Source organism: Streptopelia decaocto, assembly GCF_964273445.1.
Source record: "Streptopelia decaocto genome assembly, chromosome: 2".
In the NCBI taxonomy this organism is placed as follows: Eukaryota; Metazoa; Chordata; class Aves; order Columbiformes; family Columbidae; genus Streptopelia; species Streptopelia decaocto.
Window position 1 is genome coordinate 70,419,606 of NC_138655.1, and position 26,638 is coordinate 70,446,243.

The window sequence follows — 26,638 nt, forward strand, 5'->3', positions numbered from 1 at the left end:
CAGACCACGTATGATCTGGGATTACGGTGAGCACCGGTGATGCTTAAGTGACATAATTTTCCCAAGCTCTTAAGAGAATACTGAGCAGCTTGCTAACCAACCTCCTACAACACAGAGAACTTGTGTTTCAGTTCCTCATCAGTACCACAGTGACAGCAATCCTTACTTTCAGTCTAGTTTGACAGCAGATAGAAATGTGTTTTCTATACAGGAGACTCAGAACATGGCTATAACAAGTATTTAAGGCTCAGAAACTCATTTTCAAAACTGACAGGCCCAGCTGGGCTTCTGAGCTCACATGTGTGTATGTGCACAGCTCTCCCTCCAGCCTGCTTTCCCGGAAATCTGCATGTGCAGCTCAAAGATGAGCACAGACCAGTTTTCTTGTCTTCCAGGTGAGATAATAGACCCTCAGAAGAACCACAGAACACCCTCCAAGCTCACCCGAAAAGTGGCCATACTTGCCACGAGTCTAAAAACACCAAACAGCAACATAATAAGGTGGCTGAAATCAAATATATGCCTGTATTTTCCTAGAAGGCTGTAGCTACCAAGTAAAAGCAGGTTTGCAGCAGGGGTGTCGCGGAGAGGGGAGAGCTCGCAGAGCACCGGAGCTCGAATTTCTCTTCATTTGACTCTTCTCAGTGCCCTACTCTGAACCTAAGGCCTAAACATATTTGGCCTGAAGCAGTGCACAGTTATTTTGTTATTCTCAGAATGAACCATATTTGGGATATAGTATTTGAGAATTATTCAGCATCTGGGACTCGTATAGTTTTCAGCCAAGTAATTGCCATGGTCATTCAAAGGGTTGAACCCACAGAAGCATGAGATCATAATCAGCAGTGATTTGACTTGCATCATAGATCAATTTTGGGCTGTTGTTTCAGTTCTTTGGGAGCAGTACAGAAGGAAAGAGAGAGAGAGAAGAAGAAAAAAAAACAACAACACAAAAAACCCCACCCAAGCTTTTCTTTTTCCTGAAGTAACCACAACAGATTACTTACACTTTCTTCTGAAGTCAAGAGTAACTGCAGGCAAAATCAGTAAATACACTGATGCCCTAATGAGGGGCAGAAGTTCACAAAAGCAGTAAAATAAACTGCTGCAGAACATGATCCTTTGTATCCCAGAGAGCTCAACTGAAATGCACTGCGGTAGCTGTGTAATGTCTGACGGGAACGGTTCCTATGGATTTAGCTAAAAGCAAATGTAATTGAGATTTGACCCTTTCAACTCAGCAGAGTACAATTTTTGAAGATGCGAGTTTATTGAGAGTATTAAAATCACACTGAACTCTTGCTTTTGGATTTATGTTTCCTGCTTTTAGAAAATGTTCCATGGTAGGCTCTCACAGCACTTCACAATAAGCATTTACTTAAACATCTAAATAGTTCCATGAAAGAGATGAGAAGTATCATGGAGCAACTGTGTGAAGGGCTTGAAAGAAATTACTACAGTGATCATGGAAATGTCACCAAATGTCACCAAAAAAAAAGTATTTATTTTAAATTTTCCAAGGTACTGCATGGGCATATTTCCTTTCATAAAAGTAAAATGTCTCAAAACATCTGAAAGAATATTTGAGGTGTCTACATATGGATTTAGTTGTATACATCTTGGCTCTGAATAATAATAATAGTAATAATAATAATAATAATAATGTTTTCCCAATGTTCCAGAGTAAATTAATAGTTCGATAGCCAGTCCCCCAACTTTGACCAGGAAATAAGATCTCAGAACAAGGAAGGGACTGAATTTCAGTCTTACTGCCCCAGATCTCTCTGTACTGCCTCTGACTAGTAAAGCAGATCTGCCTACATGCATAATACCAAACTAAAAACATTTGCAAGTTCAAAGTCCTATAACTTGTTCCCATTATGGAGTCATCTTGTTTCCAACCCACATATCCACAGTACAATTCACAAAAGGACCAATGCTGCTCTAGTTCAGCATAACCAACTACAACTTGTGCTCTGAAACCATATCTTTAATTGCAGACTTGGCTACTTCCTTTGAGCTCCCAGACAGCCTCCCACAAGTGGGCATTGGCAGGGCCTTTAACACCTCTTTAGGATGGCAGTGTGAAGGCTAAAAGGCAATTTAAGGTACTGAGATGAGCAAGATTAATCAAATAACAAAGGTCATAGGCTGAAAGCTGCTACAGTTTCACAAATAAATATTTTACATTTGCAGCCCAAAAGTGAGCTAGTGTTCCCATCCCCCTAGAAAAGCAAATGTGTACAACAACTACTTTTGAAAATGGAGGCAGCCAGAAGCCGCTGCTAAACTATGTTCTAACACGTCTTCCCCAGCTGCAGGGGCAGGACCAGGCTGTGCTCACTGGACTCTTCGAAATCCATGCTCTGGCAGCGTTCCTCAGCAGGCTGCTATGACATTTCCTCCTGGTACCTTGGACTAATGCAGGCAAGATCATAAACAAATCACAAGATGTTTGAGAATGCCAACACTCTGATTAAGCTAGGTGCATTAAAAAATACATGAGTCCAAACAGCAGAACTCTGGAGTATTAAAAAAAATATCTCCAAACAGAAAATGTGTTTCATCTAATATGCAGAGGGGGATTCATTGCTGCAGCAGGCTACAAATATCAGATGCTAAAGAGTAACAGCTGCATGAGGGGAAGACGACACAACTCAGCTCATATCACTGACCTGTGCCAGGTGGAACAGGTGTTTTAAAGCACACAGTCCTCCTCAACACAGTGTTCTCTAAGGAGCATTTTGCTCCAGTCTGTTTATTCATACCCGTCTGTGTCTGCTAGGTGGTGCTGTGGGATGGCTTTTCTAAGGCAGAAAAAGCAGCCTGCCTTTTTTTTTTTTTCCCCCTCACCCTTCACTGGTATTTCTTTTTCTTCTGCATGAAAACAGCTGCAGTGTTTTCTGCATCGTGTGCCCTGTCTGGTCTCCTTTCTTGTTCTTTACTTGCTGCCGGCATGTGGTGGCCACCAGTGATGATGCTGCTTCTCTAGAGCAGTCAGAGAAAATGTGCGTGTCAGCGTTCATCTGCATGCACCCATACCTGTGCAGGAAATCAGGAACCTCAGATGGAGGCAGGTGGTACTAATACTTACCCTAAAGATTTCAAAATTTTCATTTTCCTTTGGTTCTAAAGATAGAGGACATACTAGCAAACTATTTTTATTGACAAAGTAAGATTTAAAATTAAATCAGACATGCGAATTTAAAGCACAGTTTTAAAGGAAAGGGTAAGTCTTAAATCTCCTGAAGCTCCAACAAGTGAAATACATTGCTTTTTCCCTCTCAAACTGCAACTCACTTCCACGAGGAAGGGCAACCTACAGCAAAAACTTCAAAAGTCAACCCTCTGAAAGGGGAGGCAATGGGAAGGATGCTTTTTTAGACTTCATTTTTGTTCTGTAACTAAAGAATAACTGAAATAGCAGGATGCTATTAGTGATTTAACATCCATAGTATCATAACTGGTGCAGACTGGGATTGAACTATTCAGACCTCTCAAAACATATTGTGCTAATGGCCTGTAGGTAAAGGCAGTCTTGTGATGTCCATCTGTTCCACATAACTTGGTTTAGCCAAAAATGATTAATAACCCCAACCCACCCTTCTGAGCAAAAGGGAAGAAAAAGAAAATAACCCTCCAGAGGAGTAACTGCAGTATAACTACATCAGGTGATGATGTCAGGAAAATCTTTTGCTCAGTTTTCAAATTCCATCCCGTGGCCTAACATTGTGGGACACTCTCACTTGATGTTCCTACACAAAACCCACCCCAGAAAACAGCAAGGCTATCTGTCCTCTTTGACATATGCTGCAATTTCTACTTAGTGAACTGACATTTTCTGTCTGATGCTCTGCTCTGAATGAAGATCTTCCACTATCAGAAACTGAACTTGGGCATTCACGTTGCATCCCCACATCAGAAGGGGATGACAAGGAAACCAGAAGAGACATCAGGCAGACCAGTGATGAAAGCTGAGGTATATCATGATTGTAAGCAAGATTAGCACAAATCTCACTGTCAGATCCACACCAGGTAGTGTGGATCTGGAAAGAAATCTATCTTCAGGTGGTCTATTATGTCTTTCTCCTTACAGCCACACAGAATCCTTACAACAGAGAGCTCTACAGTTCCCCTGTGCAAGCAAAAGCAGCCCAACAGACATCAAACAGGAGGAGAACATGTACATGGGGAAGCTAGACCACAATGAAGAACACAAAAAGCAGCAATGACCTTAGCACAGAGCCCTGCAAACCACAGAGTGGTAGTGACACAGGTGAGGGAAAAAAAAAATGAAGCAGAATTCTGTTCTATTTAAAGGAAAATGGAGTGAACAGAAACTCATGGATTAACAATTTTGAGGCAATACCATAGATTAATACGTGCAGGGGTCTCCTGTCCCATTTCACTCTTTCCGTTTATATTCTGCAAGAAAGGCTGTCATATGCAAAGCCTGACTGGGGAAGAATTCAAACTGCAAGGGAGCAAACAGTTGCATTTCCCTCCAAAATCATAACAATAATGTGCTTAGACAACCACACAGTGAAATTTAAAGTGCAGAGGAGAAAAAAATGGCTGCTGAAGAGAATGGTTTCATTTTCTTACTAAAGAAGGTAGCAGCTATGCACTGCTGGAAGCAAACAAGACAAAGCATATATTTGCTACAGTTCTGTGTCTTTTAATAAGAAGAGGAAATTAAAAAAATACAAGAGACCAATCTATAAAAATTCCACGCTGGCTGAGGTATTAACAGTATGTTTTATATTGAACACCACATTCTTGTTTTTCATTAACATGGTCTTCAAAAAAGAAAATAGTAGAGAGATAGAGGGGGCAAACCAAGAACAATCTGAGCTCCTTGTTCAATTGCTGTGATCAAAGAGGATCAGAATATGGAAAGAGAGTACACAGCACATCCAGATGAGACTCATTTCAGTGTATCATGGGAGCCAGCTAGAGAACCTGCTGGTATGCTGGAAATTATTCTGAAAAGACTTTATATGGGATAAACTACTACTAGAGGACTGTGGAAGAAAAAAAAAAAAAAAGGAAAACATATCAGAGAACTTTTCTTTTGTTCTTGGTCTTAGGAAAAGCAATCAAAGTTCACACATATTACCAGACATTTTCCTTCCTAAGGACCAGTCCTGTAACTGAGGAGCCCAACATCAAATCTATGTGGTAACCACTGTGAGTCCCAGGGCAATAACCTGGTGAGGCAACTTCAGGGACTTGAGCTGGTTGCAACTCAGACATTCCTTGGGGTGTGCTACATGCTGAATATAAAGCTATCATACATGTTCTGGTGTTTTCCATTTTTGATACAGAATATTTTTTACTGTTATCCAAATACCTTCAGCTAGTAGCTGTTGCTTTAAAGGATGACTATGTCTAAATAAAGGAATGGCAAGCATTTTTGAGACATGCCAGAAGGACAGATATGGTAACAATTAGTATTAGGTTAAACTTTCACCTAAGTATCTGTCTTCAACACATATAATCTGTCCTTCCGCTCCCTCATGTTCTTCCTCCAGGGCTCTAAAATCCAAATAGCAATTTTCCAGATGAGGGACCAGGGCACAAAAGGATTTGGAAACTGGTTCAAGAATGTGCCTGGAAGCGGGATTCTGCCTGGGTCTCCCAATGTATGGAGTCCCTCTCCAGCTGGGCCACTCTTCCAGGGTAAGCTACAAGCAAAACACAGGTATATTAACTGCTGTGTTGGCTGAACTGTCTGAGATCTGGTTTACATGACGCTGTGGAAAATGTTGGATACCACCTTCTTTCCTACAGGCAGGATTCCATTACTGCACTACATGTATGGCAACTAGGACAGAGACTGGTTTAAGAAGAAAATGATGGCAAATTTTAGAAGAAAAAGAAAGGCAATCCTGTAATTTGGTTTCTGTCTTGATGAGTTTCCAAAGGGACAGGACATTCAGAAAAAAAAAAAAAAAAGAGAGAGAAGATTAAGCAGGACAGCTCTACGAAAAAACATGGATCCTACATGCCTCACATCAGCAGACAAGCAGTACACAGTGGATTCAATTCTTACTTTTAGAGGAGCACGAGACCCTTGCACAGCCAATAATTTGAACAGACTTTGGGTAGAATTCCTGCTGTTGTTTCCTCACAAACTGTATTTGCATTTCTGCAAAATCATATAAAATGTATCCACACCAACAGTGCAGTTCTTCTCAGAAATCTTCAATAACAATTCAATAATCATCAAAATAGAGGTGACAGGAAGAAGCAACTGGGTAACAAAGTCTGAGTCTCCAAAAGTTTACTATAATCTATAATAAAAGCGTCCTACACATATCCTATAAACTAATTAAACTATGCTTGTCACAGAATGAATATCGTAGGGTATTGTGATAAATATGTAAGCTCTGCTAAGATAAGGAAAGACTACCTACATTCTTTGAATCTGAGGGAATAAGTCAAAATTAACCATAATGCTCTTTAACAGTGATAAATCCCCAGAAAAATGCACTGAAAAATGCAAAAGGTTGACCACCTCCTTTCTTCCTACAGAACTGGAGTCATCTCAGCACACACACACCTTGCTGTGCTTACTGCTGGCAGAACAACCAAAGGCCCTGCCTAAAATTCAGAACACTTAGTTAAACCTCACGAGATGTGGATGCCAGGTTTGTTTCTTATACCAGTCTCACCGGGTAAGGGGAAGAGGTACAATCTAATGATTTGGCAATAAGTACAGGTCAGGTACCTGTACTTGACCTTTTTTGGAAACATACTCTTCACCGTGGTGCATTTTCCTATTTTTCATACTGATCTATCTCATGTACCACACATGGCACAGACACGGGCCCCACTCACTATGATTAAAGGCCTCATTACACAGAAGTACATCTGCAGATTGCAGCTGAAAGGACTTGCCCAGTCATCTGCTGAAATGGGGATACAAGGACAGAGTCCAAAGGATATTTGCTACCGACATGAGCCTACAACTTTGATTTTTGATATCCATTTACTTATGAGAGTAAATATAGAGACTAGAATCAGTCGTCCAACAGAGAGGCACAATAGCTAGTTTAACATAGTCATATTTGATAATGTACATGGTCGTATTCGACTGAAAATGGCATCCAAAATCTTCTTCCAATGTCAGAAGCTGTCAAATTTGGCAGTATCAGTCTTGGAGAACAGGGCTCAGGGGACCAAGGAAGGATTGTCAAGGGGCTTCCCACCAGGATGCCTACACTTAAAGGAGCTGGAGCTGTTTAGGCTGGAGAAAAGGAGGCTGAAGGGAGACTTTATTGCTGTCTACAACTACCTGAAAGGAGGTTGTAGCATGGAGAGTGTTGGTCTCTTCTCACAAGTAGCAAGTGATAGGATGAGAGGAAATGGCCTCAAGTTGCACCAGGGGAGGTTTAGATTGGATATCAGGAAAAAATTCTTCACAGAAGGGGTTGTCAGGCATTGGAACAGGCTGCCCAGGGAAGTGCTGGAGTCACTATCCCCAGAGGGGTTTAAAAGGCATTTAGATTATGCTCTTAAGGGCATGGTTTAGTGCTAAAGTTAGGTTATGGTTGGACTTCATGATCCCGAGGGTCTCTTCCGACCACAATGATTCTATAATTCTATGATTCTATGTAGGTGCCTGCATGAAGAGGCACTTAACTGCACAGTCTGCATCCTAATTCTGTGACAGTGCTAAAAACAGCTAACATCGCATAGCTGGCCTGACAAAGGAAATTAAGATTAAAAAAAAAACTTGCAAAATTCCAAGCAAGTATGCCATTGTGAAGCATCATTTTGACTTTTTGCATACATTTATTTAAAAATAGAGTAAAAAAAATGTATCACTTCACCTCTGCTAAAGGTATGAGCTAACAAATTTGAGTTTGGTAGCATTTCCACAACTGACTATGCACCAGAAGAGCTTTCCTTCATTTCACGTAAGAGCAACAGAGACCAGAAAAACTGGTAACCTTGCAAAGGTAACCCTGACAACCAAAGCATTATGCATCCAAGTTCATGAAAAAGTGCTTCCAGGAAAGGTTCAGACATAACTGCTTATTCTAATTTTAAAACATGGTATATTTCCTTAAACTGCACCTTACTAAACTCTTAACTTAGGACTAATGATATTTCTACCCTGCAAAATGATTACTTAGCCATCCCAAAAAAGCTTTGGCATAATGACTGTGATGTGCTTTGTATTGGCCAAGTTGATTTCTGTGTTCAAATATGCATAAAAATCTCAGGTGTATACTACAAGCTTGGATTATAACCAGTTGCTTTTTATCCTTGGAGTAACTTTTTCATATTTCTTCACTCTTTTCCATCTGACAACTTATGGTTGAAAATTTTCCATATTTCTTCTTCAGGCAATCGATCTTTTAGTCAAAGACCTCTCACACTGGTATGCTGGAAAAAGCAGGCTTCATTTTCTGTAGTCTTACCCCTCAATACAACTTTCCAACTGCATCTTCTCCTTTCACAGGAATGCTTGACATAATGCTCTTTAGAAAACACCAGTGTCTCATAGAAAATACTAATAGCCAGGGCCTAAGGCACAATAATTTGCTCACAAATGTGAATGCTAACAGATCTGTGACACTGAACTACTGCATTGAGAGAGTAATTCTAAAAGTTTGCATTTATTTTTAGGTTGTTTTTCCCCCTACCTAATTCTGGTATAATACTTGCTTTTTTCTTTCTTCATGCCTTTCTTTTACAATAAAAAAATGTGTACATCTGCATAGATGCACAGTATTGTCTAGAAATATTTGGACCTATTTCACTAATTGGTAACAGGATATTTTCTCATGTAGACTGGAACAGATGAGACTGAGTGAAAAGTTGGGCCTGAACATTTTCCTTGCTTTTGGCAGTTAATCATTACATTTTCTCATTCTCCACTTCAAACAGGTTGAAATCAGATCTCTGATATGATGCGGGGGAACTGCGTGTTTTCTAGTATCGCTTTAATCTACAAGAGTTCATTTTGAACACAGAAGAATGGGTATTTATCCCTTCAAAATACTCAGAAGGGAATGCAACAGATGGAGCTACAGGAGTAGTTATTGCTTCAGGACTGGGCTTCTGCAAACTCTCACGTTTGATGGAACATCTTTGAAACTCGCCTACAAATACGGCTGGTAAAGAAGAGCAGCACTTGTAGCTGTAGTCTGTCTGCTGAGTTGGACAGACCAAAGCGAGCGCATAATGTAGTCTGCACTGGCTGGCGTATCCTATTCCAAGTTTATTGCAACAGCCTGATCCTTATCTTCAAAGCACTAATTACATACAATTCAAAATAAACTCCGTTCATGCAACAGTGCTGTTACAGATTCTGAGTGAAAGATGGAAGGAAGATCTCTGCTGACCTTGGTGAGCGCTGGCTCAAGCCCTTGAGAGGCAGGAAGCAGGAAAGTTAAGTTCCTATAAATCCAGGATTTTGTTTCTCCCCTGCACAACCATTTTCATAACAATAGTTCAATGGCCAAATACACAGTGGATTAAATTTAAGAGCCAGCTGCTAAGCTGACATTAATGTTCACGGTTTCACTGAAGTCAAAGCAGTTGTAGCTCTAGGTCTTGAAAGCAGGGCAGCCCATGAGTGATTTTAGGGCTCCAGGGGAGATCTCAGCTTTGCTCTGAACCCTTCTAGGAAGCAAAGGTGACTGAAAGCCTGTAAGACTGACACCTAACCAACATTTTTACCTGGGCTAGATGTGAAAAAAGACCAAAACCACCGGCTTATCGGAGTTGTGGCTGGAGGTAAGAGAGACAGTGCAATCTATATAGCTTGTGCATTAGCTGTTTCATTTGTCAGAGGCTGCAAGAGAGTTTGTTAACCCTCAAGGCAGCAGACTGAGAAGAACACAACATGTGATATTAATCACAATAGGTCCCCAAGCTGTGTAATTTTTCCTGGATGCTTAATTCTCTTAGCTGGCCAGCTTTTCTAGATCACCTTCCAAACACACTGAGAATAAAGTGCAGAACAGAAAAGTCTGCTGCTCATGAAAAACAGGTGTATTTGTATACATTCTCACCATCCAGGCAATGCTAACTCAGAAAAGGTCATCCATACACACAATGATTTTCAAAATATGTCACCAGAAAAATTAATGAGATACAAATACAACGCATTTCCAAGACCCTCAACAAGAGAGTTTACCACCCAATTTTGGTGATGATCTAATCCAATGGGCTTTAGTACTACTAATGCTATAATGCTATTTTAGTCCTATTCATTTCTGTTAATTGTCTTACATTTGTAACTTTCTCCATTACTACAAACCAGTCTTTGGTATATATTTGTAGACCCACTTTAGCATCTATTTGCATAAGATTTGGTGAGAAATTTCCTGAGGAAAAGTACAAATTCAAATTATAGGATATTCTCTGCTCTGCTTATGACTTCAGTTGAGCATGTGTATAAAGTTGAGACAGAGACTGATTTAATCAAACTCTTCAACTGAGTATTTACCTCTACATACATTAAATGATTCACTTGTTAAAACAATTTAGTGCTTTTTGTGACTAAGAATGTTATTTCAGCATTCTCATGAAATCACTTACCAACTGTGTACATGTTTTAACATGTCATTGGCACTGTGCAGGAAAAACAGCTCCACTGGACTTTCCTTTTGAAATCAACAAAATCACCCACTACAACATTCTGTTTGAATGTTGTAGGTTTGTTTTTTTTTTTTCTTATTTTGGATTAAAATAAATTTAAAACATTCAAACCATCATTACTTCAATACCAAGGGAAGCAAAAGATTAACACAAGGCACAGAGAACAACTTGCTGGTTAAATCAGTATTTAAACTTGCAATCTAGGACCCAGACAGAAGCAAAGTGGAAAAAAAATTAAAACAAGATGTGAGATAGGAATCTTTAATCAACCTTGTTGTATCAGCCTAGGCCCAGCATTCCACCCAGTCTTCTGAGGTTACCGAGCACCACTTTGAAAATGGATTACTTTCCACCAAAAACAATGCCAAAAAGGGGCTTTAGCTCCCCTGGGGTAAATTAGAACAGCCTGGATCATCAAATGGGAAAAAATAATCACTATCAGTAGCAGTCAGAAATGGAGGGAAAGAAAAGGTGAAACCAGACTCAAGTTTTGGACCACTTAATGCCTTAGACATGCCTTTGAAGATGGAGGTGGGGAGGAAAAAGCCTGTGGGTTTGTGATGCAAAGGAACATTTGCTTCTCTAGTGGATGATATAAGCACCTGGGTTCTTTCCCAAGTTGTTTGATTCACAAATGTACTTTTTGTAAACACTCTGTAGCTAGTCCTGGAGAGGGTAAAGCACTGATACGGTATCGTATACTTTGTATTACCAGCTCAGAGGGAATACCAATGTATATTAAAGACAATATGTATATTACCTCATACATACTAACAGATGAAGAATACATTAGTAGGACAAAATATGGCTTAGTGCATAAATATCTTTAACCTGGTGTCCCTTGTTTTGGGTAAGAGAAGTTTTCCAACAGCCCTCACCATCAAACCCAGACTCTACCTGGAGGTGATCCACCATAGAGCTCCACGTGGCTCTGGGGTGCCAGCTGCCAGCATGGACAAATGTCTCAGTCCCTTTACAACCATGCTAAATGTAACATGCAGTATGATGCAAAAACTTAATTCCAGATTCAGCAGGAGCAACGAACAGCTGGCAGAAACACCAAGGAAGTGATGAAGTATCACTTTCCAGATGCTGTGATGTTCAATCAAGGTTCGTGCTACGTCACATGGTCATTTAAGGTAACACCCTTGACAGGTTGGTTTACCCACTTTTTAAAAAAACAAACAAACAACTAAGGACCAATTCTGAAGGCACTATTAACATTAATTGACCCTTAGTTTTGTCTTTTCAAAACCAAACTATCTTCCACGAATGTTCCATGTTACCAATGAATGTTAAAAGAAAACTTGGTTGACATAGATATTTCCTATTAACGTAACTTCTAGCTTACGTAAGATGGTCATAGCCTTTGCCTGGCTGTGCTCCCCTTGCACCCACACATCAGTACAGTGCTGATCTCAGTTATGTACTAAAGTTCCCTGGAAGCCAACAACATGTAACCATACACCTATAATTAAGTACATACTTGAATGCTTTGTCAAACAGGGAAAGACTGATGAATTGTTGCCTATATAACTAATGATGAATAGTAGTAATGTACATTAAAATTGGGATTATGCTGAAAAAGTTTTATGCCAGGGATGTACTAGTCATTTATGGTTGGAAAGAGGTCCACAGCCAGCCTGTGACAGGCCACTGGCATGCATTGGTGTGGTCACACATCTTGCGAAAGAGCAACAGCGGCCTTAGGAGTATAGGATGTGCTGAAAATGCTCTTAAAGAACGTGGCAGAATGGGGAGCCTGCTAACTTTAAAATTCCAACCTAATGCCTATATAATACCAATCCGAAACAGGAGGCTCTTTCTGCCCACTAACAAATAAGTCATCTAAAACAAACTTCCTTCCCACTTTTCAGTTCCTCACCCTGACACCACTGGTGCCCCTCACTTAACTTAAGCACAGCAGCTGTAAAGCAGTCACACTGGTGGAATTTTAACCACCTTCCCAGTGCCCTTGTGGTCAAGAAGGTCAATGGCATCCTGGGGTGTATTAGAAGGGGGGTGGTTAGTAAGTCGAGAGGTTCTCCTCCCCCTCTACTCTGCCCTGGTGAGACCACATCTGGAATATTGTGTCCAGTTCTGGGCCCTTCAGTTCAGGAAGCACAGGGAACTGCTGGAGAGAGTCCAGCGCAGGGCAACAAAGATGATTAAGGGAGTGGAGCATCTCCCTTATGAGGAAAGGACTAAGATAGGAAAAGGGGCAATGGGTACAAACTGGAACACAGGAGGTTCCACTTAAATATGAGAAGAAACTTCTTATCAGTGAGGGTGCCAGAGCACTGGAACAGGCTGAGCAGGGTGGGGGTGAGTCTCCTACTCTGGAGACATTCAAAACCCGCCTGGACGCCTTCCTGTGTAACCTCACCTAGGTGTTCCTGCTCCAGCAGGGGGATTGGACTGGATGATCTTTCGAGGTCCCTTCCAATCCCTAACATTCTGTGATTCCGTGAAATTTAGACCACAGCACTGAAATTATCAGCAACTTCTGATAATCCATCTATATGACCATATATTGATACTTAGATGGGTAAAACTGCAGCAGAACTAGCAATAGCAGGGAATACAATGACAAGAATCTAGACAGGCTTTCAGTAAATTGCTTATAGTCCTGCTTTGTGTCTAATTTCAAATTTTATTTCCTGCCCTTTTCCCTTATCCTTGTACAGAAGTATTGCTGAGTGCCTAAAGTGAACTTGGAGCTGGGTGCCAAAATTATAGCTGTTGCTGTGCTGAGTTTGACAGACACTAAGGTGCTCTGCTAAAGATGTGTGCTGTGTGCACATGCAATAATAGACTACTCCAATTGAGCAAGGGCCACAGAGCCAGCAGCCCTACATAGAGCAGAGCAAGAAACAGTACAGGGTCAAAACCACTACAGAATTTGACCAAAAAAAAAAGGAAAATATTCCATCACCTCCACTGCTGAGTATATTAAACCCGGCCAGAGCTTTTGAGAAGGCAAGAAACCACGTGTGACAGCTGTGGCAGCTGAATGACTGTATTCCTCCTGCATCCTATTAGAGGGATTTGTCCCAAGACTTAATTGGCAGTTTCACTATTCCTTTTCGCTGCCTTTGCTGCAGAGAAGGCAGCAGCATAGCAGGGCTGCAAATTAGGCTGTAGGAGCATTGCAAATTCCAGGGGTTCATTTTTCATAGAAAGTCAAAACCACCTTTAAGCACAGAGAGCGGCTGTCCCACCGCACTCTGACAGTAAGCCTGCCATACCTTCAGTTAACTTCTGGCACACAGACAGGGACTTAGATCTCTTCTAAGACAGTCAAAGAATAATGAAAAAGCAACTTTGATGCTACCTGAAACCAAACTATTCAAAGCACATTGCGTGCATTCCTCGGCTGCCGGCACCGAGCCAGGACACGGAGATAATCACTTGAGCTGTCAATGGGGGAGGGAGAAAGGAGCTAAAGGACCCAAGAGCTGAAGTACTCTGGTCAAGAAAATCTAGGCAGAATTTAACCTGCACAGTAGCAATACAGTCATGTTTCTCCCCCATCCTGCTCTCATTAGGTGCATTACAGAGTTAAAATCATCACGGACATGGCAATATTTTTTTTTTCTTTTTTGCTTGTCTCTTTTATCTGCTCCACAGAAAATGAGGATCCATACCAAGCAAACCATTGTCTGGCACCACTTTTCCAACTGTGGCTAATATTCCCTGTTTCAAGAGGGCAAACTGCCTGGCCTAATGCCCAGCCAACAGTGGAACACTTCATGCAGAGAAAAAGTTTCTCCTCACCTTCTACCAAACATGAACCACACCCTGCAAGACTGAGATTAGATAACAAAAATTATTCTTTTACATATCTACCAATATAGGTACAATCAGTTCGTTCAATACTGCAGCATCTGTTCTTTGACTTGATAATTTGCTGCAGCAGTGAAGTTTGGATATCAGAGAAAAAAATCCTGTAGTGGTTAAAAAAGGCCCATGGGACACCAAGGTCTTTTTTCCCTTGTGTCATGAAAGCTCTTGGGGGAAAGAGGGAGAGCAGTAGCATCTCTGTGTCACTACAATATCCAACAGCTTGAGAGAAAGTTCCTGGAAATGTCTTAGTAATTCTAACTATGGATTCAACTCTACCAATTATGGCAACTTTTGAGTTGTTAACAAGAGCTAACATGCCCTGTTCCAGCTATTGTGTCATACATATCTATCCCAGGCGGGTCTACATGGCAAGAGCGGCAGCAGTCCCTGCAGGCCTTAATAAACCTCCTAAAGCTGGAGCCAGCAGTGAATATTTATGGGTTTACCTACCCTACAGCCCTTCCAGATGGCGTGCCAGCAAAATCTGTGTTCTTTTTCCTTTTTAACTTCCAGCAAAGACAGCCTTAAAAGTGGGTCATGCACAATACAAATCAGTTCTCCACGGGAGAACACCAGCCCAGGTGGCACATATTCTGGCTTTCACCTTTTCCCTCCTTGTATGTAAGGACCAACAAAGAATCACCTGTAGGCTGGTAGCAGAATTTGTCTTCTAGGGCTCTTCAGGCCCAAAGAAGACTTGACATGAGGAAGCATTTCTTCACCAAGAGAGTGGTCAAACACTGGAACAGGCTTCCTAGAGATGTGGTCAATGCTGCAAGCTTGTCAGTGTTTAAGGGGCATTTTGACAGTGTCCTTAACAACATACTTCAAATTTTGGTCAGCCCTGAATTGGTCAGGCAGTTGGACTAGATGGTTGTCTTAAGTCCCTTCTAACCATTCTGTCCAATTCTATTCCATTCTGGAAGTCACTCTGAATTGTTCTTTCCCAGTGCTCAGTAAAGCTGAGCAGTGTAGAATGGTGAAACTGTAGAAAAGGATTTGCATTCACAGAATGGAAAGGAAGAACAACCTCCCCAGAAAAGTGGGTTCCAAAGAATGTCTTGGGAACTGCAACTGCAAGACTAAAACATCTTCTCCAAGGTCAACTGCAATAGCAGCACAGACAGTAATGAGGGTATCTTCAATATCTTTGCTTTTAAGAGCAGAGTATGTGCCAACAGCACGAAAAAGTATAAAAACAATAGAAAAACATAACAGCTCAGTGTGCCCTTGTTTCCATGCAAAATGTTATGTTCTCATTTAGAACATAACACACAGTCTTTTTATACCATAAATGTCTAAGTAATACAAATAAAATGCGTTTAAAGAACACAAAAAACTTCTAAAATGAGAATTTTGGAGACTGTCTTACCTTTGAGCCAATAAGTGTGTACAGCCATTGGATGGTTTCATTATGATTTATGACTCCATTCATCCCATCAACATAGAGCATTATCTGGCCCAAAGCTATTGTAAAGAAAAGAGATAAAATATAATCAGACCTGGTGAATACTTTTTATAATCTTCAGCATTGCTGGCAATTTTTTATAAGCAGAGTTTTCCAGAGACTTGGGGAGCTCAACCAACAAAGATATATTTGGCGAGATTATGCTGGATGAAATCCTGGGCAACTGGAGTACCTTCACTGACTTCATTGGATGATATAAGTGTGATTTTTATCCAGGGACAAGCACAGACACTTTTTTCCTTCCTAGAGGATGCCACATTTTCTTGCCCCATGATCTGCAAACAGTATTCTGTTTGCTTACTCTTGCAACAGTTCTATCAGCTACAACGATTTACATTTTGTGAGCCAAACTTTTACCATTTGTTTCAGCACCATACAATGTCTCGAATTACTGTATTTGGATTAAGTTGACCATTTCATTCAATTCCAGTAATATAAAATTAAAGCAGAGCAACTAGCACCAATAAGGACAGTAAATATTCACCACTGTACAGTGCTTCTCTTGCAAATGAATTTTGCATTTTAGTGAGAAAATACAACAAAGCACGGTTAACAAAGAAGCTTCTTTATTCGTTTATTCTAAAGCATTTATGACAACATTTAGAAACACACTAGTAAAATATTTCATAACAGTAATTCCATAGTTTGCAATCCTGATAATATGAGACTTTCTAGATACAACAGCTATTAAATCTTTTCTGACTGATAAGGACAGACATTTTTCATAAGGATTATGAAAAGTGGATTAGCAAAATTCATCCATCATCTTCAAAAGTTTCCACTGTTAGATCTTCTGCTTTATAGCAGGAGATCAAAGCACAGTGGGATGAAAAAGAAATCACTGATGTAACATCTTTCAGCACAGCCTGTTGGCATAACAACTCAATTATCTAACGCACAACCTGATGAGCTCCTAGTACAATGCTTTATGGGGGGAAAAAAAGGAAAAAAACCACAGGGTCAGTAAAATTACTGTGTTAATTGTCTTCCAAACACATTCTGAATGTTTGCTAACTTTTGCACAGGTTGTGCACAGTGCAGCAGCATTTTCCTTGAGGGCAGATTTTCAGAGACATGAGTGTTAGCCAAGCACTTAAGTACTCCTATAGCTAAGCAGATAACTTTCATTAACTTTCATTTTTACATTGTCTTCTGCTTTTTCCTATGCTCTAGTTGGTCAGCTTACAGTTAAAAAAACCCGAAGTACTAATTTTAGGTACTTATGTTCCTTACTTAATCTGCTACACAAAGCAAGAAGCAAAGTCACCCTACATGGTTAACGAAGACGGAGAAAAAAGAAGCAAGAGGGCTATGGCAAGAAGATAACTCATATCTCAGGCAGGCTGCATTCCCACTGGAGTATGTTCATGTCTCTCTGCTCCTCCTCTCCAGGAAGCAATCATTCATCACCCTCCAAAGACATGTCTCAAGTGAATAAAATCAGGTGGGAGGGGCACAGGGCCAAGTTGTTAAGGTAAAATAAAAGATGTAAGCTGGTCAGTGAAAAGAGATAAGAATTACACTGCCTGAATCAATGGCTGCTTTGAAGCATTTCCTTGCAGGTAGAGGAAAGTGGAGAACGCTGCTACCCCAGTGGTAATCAGAGAAAGCTCTTAAGTCATGTTTTTACTTCCTTTCAATGCTAAAATGATTTTGGCTCTTGATCAGGATGAGATCCAGTCATAATAAGGCCACCAACCCCCCACCTTTTATTTTTTTTCATGAAAATTCTTTGGTTGTGGGTGCAGGGATTTGAGTTTGAAACAAACGTGAAACAAATTTTGCTCTTGGCGCATGCTTTCTGAATTAATATAGAAATCAAAGACAGCAAGAAGTCTGCTTTTAAAAGGAAAACATGCACATAATACAAAATTACTCCAATGCTTATACTTAAGACCAGTTAGACTAGACGTGTGAGATCTGCAATGCATTAGTCTTTGGTCTCTTAGCTGTAACTCTTCGTAACAGCAATAGGTTAAGGCAATTTACTAAACCTTAGAAAGAAGACCAAAAAAAAGTTTTAGGGATTCCTGACAATTTTTATCTGCTACCACTGATCTTGTTTCCTCCAACCCCTCCCACCACCTTTTTTCATTATCAATGCTAATCTAAGTATACAGTAGTATCTATATCTTTCCAGTAACAGAATGGGCCTTTGGATATAGGTGAAAAATTAGTAACACATAAAACACCACTACTGCTGCTGCTGCTTGAACAAGTGGCCAGTAACTTTCACAGAACAAAGAACTACAAAGGACTTCATGAAACAACCAAGATGAAAATAGCAGGTTTGCTATGTAGTCATGCTATCCACATACAAGTCACAACTCCAGTAATTATTTGCTATGCATTAATTTGTCAGCAGCTGACAGACCTTACCATGGAGCTTCATGTTTCTATTTTCTGTCTTCAGGGTCAGAAAAATGAAAGAAAGACATGATAGACAGGGTTGAGGAGAAATCAGCTTTCACTATGAGGAAGAGAATCTCTATGTTCTTTGTATTGAACTGATGCCTTATAAATTCTTAGGAAAAGAAGTCCACAAGAAGATCTGAAAGAACGAGAATGTTGTTCTTCATACCATGTAAAAGTGCCTGGGCTGAGGAAGAAACCACACAACACAGAGGCAAAATAGAAGAGGATGCCAAAAACACAAGTGGGGGAGCAGGCTGGAGGTTCTTGGACACTCCCAAGGCTTGGTTCTGGCTGAGTAGGGTAAACCAGCTTTGCTCTAAATGGAGACAAACTGGCCACAGAAGACCTTGCACCATTTTAAAATCTTTGCAGCTTTCCTGCCCAACTAATAGCCTGCCTTCCGGCCCACAATCTGAGTCTCGTGAAACTGCTGCAGCTACGGTGCAAACTTCACGCACCCACCGCCCCGCTCATGTGGGGCACACCCACACACCCAACACCAACACGCAGAGCCCCATCAAGACAGGGCACGCTAATTTGCAAGGCAATCTGAGATTCTTCAGAAGGCCAACCTGGTCCAGAATCATTTAAGTTTGCATTTGTATGTGCCTTCAACGGAACTACTTTTTTTTTTTTTTTTCACTGAAAAACGAGGAGGCTATTTAATCCATTTAATCCCATCTCTCAGCTAACTGGAATTCTTTTTGGAAGTATATCAACAACCTACTAGCATCAGGAAAGCTTGCTATTGTGCAACAGGGGGCTGGGAGAGGGGAGTTTAAATATGGAACAGACTTAATTTGGAATTTCTTTGTTCCCACTACCCTTGTCAAACCCTTCATCTTATGTGAAAGTAGTGTGTGACTTTACCCATAGTTGTTTTCAAGTGGAAAATTGCTGGATTTCTTAGGGGAAAGGCTTAGGCTTGAAAAGGACAGACCAGTCAGAAACTTCATAGATTTCTGTGAAATAAGGGGTTTAAGAAAGCCTCTAAAAACTTGCCAGTATTGGCACTGATACTCTCCTGGGATCTTTCCTACATAAAGTTAACAGGACCAAAGAGGAAAAGCTCTAGCACAAAACATCACTGTGATGAACATCACTTCAAGTAAAAGTCTATTTTTTCCCACCAAAAGTGTCGAAAACTTCAAAGCTGTTTCTTGCCCACACACCTGCTTCTCTAATCTGCTCTAGCCGCTTTGTATTTTACCACAAGACTAACTCAGAGAAAACAACAGCACTGAATGAGCAGAAACACTGCTTGCTTACAGTTTCCTGCAAGTCAAAACTCCATTCATCACGTCAAGAATTACAGCAGGGATGCATCTTGTGATTGCATTTGTTCCATCAGAATAAGCAAAGGTAGAGGGTGAAAAAGTCCAAAACTAAATCCTGTTGCCACAGGTTTCAGCTCCTGAAGAAGCTTCTGGCCCACGTTCATCAGGTACTTAATAACCAGCAGCCATGGTGCACGCGACTGGATGTACAAAGCAGGCGAGCATGAATGACGGACAGAACTGTGATGAAACTAAGGGAGAAGAATCAGCTGCTAAAAGTCATCTTCCCCAATACTAGCTAAAATCTTATCACCATCAATGAGAAAGTAAGGATCTGTGTGATGGCCTTCATTCCATTTGAAAACAGATTACTAGCTTGCGTACACTATCCGAAAAGGCATAGAAAAGGCACCGAAAAGACACAGTCCGTAAAAGTAAACATCCCAATCAAGAACAAAATTTCAGTATCAGTCTAGTAGGGGATCCCAGGAGGGAGATAATACAGTTATCTAGTATTCTATTACAAAGCACTAGGTGATAATTCTGAACAACAACAAAAAAAAAACAAAACAAAAAAACAACAAAAAAACCCCCAAACAAACAAACCAAAACCACAAAACAAACCCACTACCTCAAACTTCTTTTTCTGTTTCCTCATTAGAGAGAGGCAAGAGCTCAGCTACCATGTGAGACTGCCCTGAACACAGAATGTCCAGCTCAGCTCAGCCCCATCAGCAGCTTCTACTTTTGCTTCTACCATGTTCCCACAGACAGTACTTGCACACACAGCCTCAGGGAAGAGCTTATAGTCTACACAATATCCAAGGATATTGCATAGTGTTTTCCCTGATGAGAAATAGTTCTTAAATACAGTTTTTGTACCACCCAGCTTCTTGAAAACTAACAAAATTGCAACAGAGCTCCTTCCTTCTAAGAGGTGACATCAGACAGAATAGATGACCTGGCCTCTCTACTGCTCCTGAGAACAATCTTACACAGCAGCAGTGTGCTAAACCTTTTGACTCACACTCACTCCACAGAAACGCTCTTTCATTGCTGATTACTACATGAAAATAAAGGGGAATAGACTGCCAACTGCTGACTTAGAGCAGATATGCAACTGACCAATGGTCTGGGAAAATGACCCATCAAATTTTGAAGTCTCGATGACATTTACAGCCATTTGTGCTGCAGGTACTCAGAAGCCATCCACAATGAACACAAGACAAACATTTTTGGTCCTCAGAAACCGACTACTGATAATACCTGGGCAATAAAGCAGGTGTAGGGACCACAAAGGATTTACAAGCCTAATTGTTCACTTTGAAAGCACGTTGTGACTGTGGTTTCAGGGGTGGGAGCGTGGGTCCCCTCCCTTTCTCTTTTTCAGGAAAAGCTCCCTGCATGGTCAGTGCCTCCAGAACTCACTGTTCGGAGGCTCCTTAACTAGAAGGGCTCTCATTCGTGTTTCAGCCTCATACGCTCACATCTGCTCTCCCTAAAGCCACCTTCCCAATGGTTCTCAGTGTCCCCAAGGTTCAAGTGAAGAGAAACACAGGCCTTCCCCAAGAGATGGCCAACACATGGTGTGTCCAGGACACTGCAGAAACCTCTTACAGAGGGATTTTCTCTTCCTCATGTTTCCTCTGCCAGCCGTCCCCTCTGGTGTTTCTCTCTTTAGAAAACAGCACACAGCAAGGTCAAAGTGCATAAAGCAGCTTCCATCAGCTCAAGTGTTTCAGCAAAAGCTGGTTCTTACTCACCCCACAAGATCTGTGACACTGCACAAGACCCATCAAAACCAAAGGAGCACATCAGAATTGCACCTCTTCCAGCCTATCTGCTGTGATTTTTATTACAATTCACCTGATCACAAAGAACAAATAGACTGTCCCTTGACTGTGCCAGCAGTTAACCTGCTGAATGCCTTTTTATGTGAACTGAAATCTGGCTTATGTATAAGCATTATGAAAGCTTTGCACAATTAGTCACAATTATTTTAATCATTATTTTATGTTGCAGCCCTCACATATTAAATGCATGCTTTACAAGATTAATAACACTTACCAAGGTACAATAAACTGCGTAAAGCTTATAGAGCAAAAGGTAAAACATTTCATCACTAAAAAGAAATATGCAATAAAAATACCTTGTTAATATATAAATGAGCAAGTCTACTCCAGTATTAGATCATTATTTTGCAAGCTGACTAAAAGCATGAAAGTATGGAAAAAAAGAAAAAGAAAAAGAAAAAAAAGAATAATGAAGAAAGGATGACAGGAGAACAGATAAGGGAAGAAGACAAAAGAAAACAGAAAATAAAAGGTGAACAATATGATTTTAGAAGATCACCATCCTTGTTGCTTCATGAAGCAAAACCTTGGAAAGAGAGAATGTGCGGTAGCCCTGAATTAAGATGACACATTATAATATATGTATATATAGAGCTGAATTAAGGCAGCTGCTTCTTAACCGAACGCTCCAAGTCCAGAGTTGGCAGCTTGTATGAAGTTACATATTTTTCTAAATAATTTAGATTTCTAGAGTTTTAAAAGTATTTTCTGAGGGCACTTCCACTTTGGCCCACAGAAATTCCTTTCTCAAGGAGCGGGACATGATGGTGAGATTGTGAGAAAGATTTTCTTGTGAGGTGAAGCATTCTGCAAAAGCATCTCATGTCAGTGCAGGACACTATCCATGGAAATACTAAAGTATTAAGTCCCATAAGCTTATGCCCACCTCCCAGCTATGACTGTTTGCACTGAATACTGATGCTGCAGCAAAAGAGAAGTGATTTGATTTTATGGCAGAAATTAAGCTCTGTTTTTAAGGACTAGGTGTCTCTTCTCACCTGTAATAAAATAGTTTACACATTAATTTTGAAGAATAATCAACTTTACTGTATTTTCAACTTTTTATAATGTATTCATCATGCTTAGGCATCCAAGCGCTTTACAACAGCTGTAAAACTGAATCAGAGGATCACAGGTTGGATGAGGTTGAATGGCATCTCTGGAGATTGCACAGTCCAAGCCCCTGCTCAAACCAGGGAAACCCATAGCAGGTTATTTAGGACTCTTCTCCAGTTGGTTGTTGAGTATATCTCTAGGTGTGGAAACTGCACAGCCTCTCTTGGCAACCTGTGCCAGTGCCCAGTCACCCTCACAGGTTTTTTGGTTTGGGTTGCTTTGGCTTGTAACCTTAAATTGGATTTCCTGTATTACAGCTACTGCCTACATCTTGCCTCTTGTCCTTTCATTATGCACCATTGAAGTGTGGCTCTGTCTTCTTTACTCCTTCCAATTGTATATTTAGTCCCTCCCATAATATTTAAATTGAATTAAACTGAATTTAATTTCAAGATTAATCCATAGTCAAGAAATGATAACTACAATGAGCTAGACACCAGAAAAGAAAATTTACCTTAAGTTTAGGATTAAATTAGGGAAACTTAGCAAGACTCCCAAGTTAACACATGATACCTTAGCCCTTGGACTTGGGAGCTACCTGAGTAATTTAGTCTGGCAATGTGCTAGATGTGATGGATTTCAAGGCCTTTGCCTCCCCATTAATCATGATGAACATAAGCCTACTGTCTGTGTAAACAACACTAATCCTGACTTTGAAGGTACAAGAGGGAAACACAAACCAACCTTTGCAGAATGGAAAAGGTAATTTCTGTAGCTCCCTTTTTTGAACTCCTCAGACACCTATTTACCCTGCACAAAGAAAGGTCCCACAGGTGATAGCTGTCTTTTATCAATCATTATCAATTACACACAGCCCATCAGTTTGGAATTCCAGCATGTCCTTTACATGTCAAAAAGCTGAGCCTTGAGGATGAACTCAGCATTCGGACTGGGAAACAACGTGAAGTCAGATATGGGTTTGGAAAAAAACGCAATCAGGATTCAGTCTGAGCAAAACCAGCCTATTTTGACTGTCAGACTCTGTCAGCGTTTGTATCCAGGGCAGAGAAAACCTTGAGGGAATACATTAAACAATGTTTTTTTTCTATTATGTGCAAATAGGATCATCACTGACTGCAGTCAGGCACTTCTGCAGTGATTATGGAAAAAAGGACACTGTCTTGGGGTTCTGGCTGTATGTGGACAGTAAAGAAAAATCAAGGGGTAACAGAGCTGGATCATTTAACAAGAGGACTAACACTAGAGCAGAAAATGGACATATAGTAGGGTGAAAGTGTTCACATACTGAGCATTTTTAGTGATCAAAGCTATTTCTTGTTAGTACAACAGTAAAGCCTCCAGGACGAAACTTGTCAGCTTTGAAGCGAATGGATTCTCATTTCTGTTTTTCTTGCAAATAAAGCCACATTTCCTAATATTTACATTTTTCCTAAGCAAAAAGGAAGATTGTCAGGAAGCAGAAATATGAAACACAGGGATAGCCAGAATTACTGTAGAATGAGAGGAATAAAAGAAAAGCAATTTCTGTGCAAGCTGAAAGGTCAAACATTGCTCTACCCCACAGACTTCAGCACAGTCTTCATAAAGCACAAACACTGATCAGTGATCTTTTGTTGTCCTGCAGAAACACGTTGTTCCTATCATGAGCATTGATAGTGCAGCTCAACTTCATTCCCCAAAGTGCAATGCTGGACAGGTATGGGCCTAGTTTAGCATCCTGAAATAAGAGCATTGCAATTAGTAAGGAAGCTAAATACACTTAAACTAGAACTTTGGCAGGGAGGCTTATAAAGAGTCAAAACAATTTCAGGGGCATGTAAAGTTATTAATACTTCTGCTACTCAAATTCAAAAGCCAGTCTGTAAAATTCATCTATGGTGGCATATGCTCAATAAGCATGGACTTCTAAAAATGTCATACACTATATTCCTGAAGAACAGAAAAGCTAAAAAACAAAGATGAATGACAGTCACGGAAAGCAGTAACCCTACCACTGGTGTTGCACATCACCTTCCACTGAGAGTTTTGCAGGAAACAAAGCAAGTTGCCAAAAGTGACACTTAGGTAGCCTTCCAGTTTTCAGTAAAATTCAAACACCGTTTATTCTAGCTGGTAGCATTAAGGTGTGCTTGGGGAATATCACAGAAGACCTACACCGAGAAAAAAAAAAAAAAAACAAATAAATTTCTCCAGTTATATTCTTTCTATATCCAGTTGGTTTTTAATTCTCACATCGTTTCTTCACGTGGCAATGTATTGCAAATGGTGTTCCCTCTCCTCACAAAATAAAGGACTGTGGAAGTTTCACAAAAGAAGAAGAAACATTATTTTAAGAAGAACTCCAAAACACCTTAGGTAAGTATCACTTCTAACATTTCTCAATACTTGTTGCTAAAGTGACGAGATACCAGATTTTAGACAAGTCTGGAAGTTCCTATAAAGGGATGCGTCTTCTTTCTTCACCTCAGCCGACTGAAATGGGAAGAGTGAACAGACAGCACAGAAGTATTAAGATCATTTGGGGACACTCGACTAGTGTTGGAAATGTTAGTGGCAAAAAGGTGAAGAAGCATTGCTTTTTAAAATAATGTTTTCCAATATAAACTTACGATTTCTTCAATGCTTTTGGCATCTTGAAACTGATTAATTTAAAGGGCACCCACTGTAGAGGAGCACAGAAAGTGACATTTTTCCTAACTGTTCCAAACAATCCAAAATTGTTGATGAATAGCACATTAAAAGCATCCTCCATGCTCAGGAAGGACTAACTCAAGAGCAGAAATCAGTAGGATAAATACGAATTCACTATGCTTCAAATTCAGCAACTAAATTAAAATAATTCTTAAGCAAAGTGGGAGAAGGAAGCATGTCGGTTTGAATGCAAAGAAGGACTGCAAGTAAGGCTTTCTCACAGCATCCCAGCCTCCTCATCACAGCCTGCTGACTACAAAAGATTAAAATCAAACAGCCTGAAAATAAAAGCTGACTGAATCAAGATCTCTTTGTCTATTGAGGGATACAACCCAACATCAAGTAATTTTAAGAAAAAAATGCATGTCGCTTCTTATTCACTGAACTGCCTTGGAAAGAAAAAAAAAAAAGAACGAGTATATCCTTTTAATTTTCTTCATTGTAATTACACCGTGACGGATGCCGAAACTGAATTCCTGATATACTTCTCAGATATTTATTGCTCTTCAGCATGCTCAGCCTCTGTCTAACATTTCAGATAGACTCCACCCTGCAGTAATGTGCATGTCATTAAAGAATTCACTTTCATCTCCTGAATTTATGCTTGTTAGGACAAATTAATGAAAGACTTTATTCTTCAAGTACTAAACAAAGCTGAAGTCAGCACTAGAAGGCAAACTTAGACAACACTTCATTAAACGTGCCTTTTCATTCTTTTTGTTTCAAGTGTGTCTGCTGCTATGTGAAATTTAGGGTTATACAGTCTCCTTTCAAATCTCACAGTAAAGAACGTGCTCAAGTCACAAGTTCACATCTCCCATCTGAAGTGGATTTCCCATGAGAAAAAGGTGCAGGGAAGAGACATCATTACAAATCCCTTTAAAGTACAGAGCTCACACTTTTCCAAAATATTGATTGAAAATGCTGGTTTGTGTCTCTGCTCATTTATCTCAGATAATGAGCAAAGATTCCTCCCAAATTAACTGTAATTCTCTTCTAATCCCTCTATTCTTTTTTTTTTTTTCACTTCAGCACAGTGACAGTGAGAACTCCTTTGAATACTGAATCCCATTTTATTACAGCAATTCTTAGAAGACAAACATAGAAAAATCATCTTCATCAGTGTCATGCTCAGACTTTTCTTCTCTCTGAATTTAGATAGGTGAGTAGCTAAGCAGAACACATACCAACCCCATTACCCCTCCTTCTCAAAATCCTTGGGCAAAGATACATTTACAAAAACGTATTAAATCCTAATTTCTGATTGACAGAAATACAGTTTACAGAATCTCTGCTTTTCACTTTATTTCCTTACCATATAAAAAAGTGAATAAAATCTATGCAGAACAAAAGAAAAATATTTGAGAGTGTAAGCTTGTTTGACCTAAAAA

At 40.1% G+C, this 26,638-nt stretch overlaps 1 protein-coding gene across 2 annotated transcripts in view; it reads right to left on the reverse strand.

Moving 5' to 3' along the window:
* FHOD3 (formin homology 2 domain containing 3) overlaps nucleotides 1-26,638 on the reverse strand; it is a 384,646-nt gene that overhangs the window by 145,460 nt on the left and 212,548 nt on the right. For both annotated transcript variants that reach the window (XM_082045688.1, XM_082045687.1), the window contains exon 6: nucleotides 15,839-15,933. In XM_082045688.1, coding sequence (XP_081901814.1) covers nucleotides 15,839-15,933 — 95 coding nt within the window. The remainder of the gene's footprint in view (nucleotides 1-15,838; nucleotides 15,934-26,638) is intronic.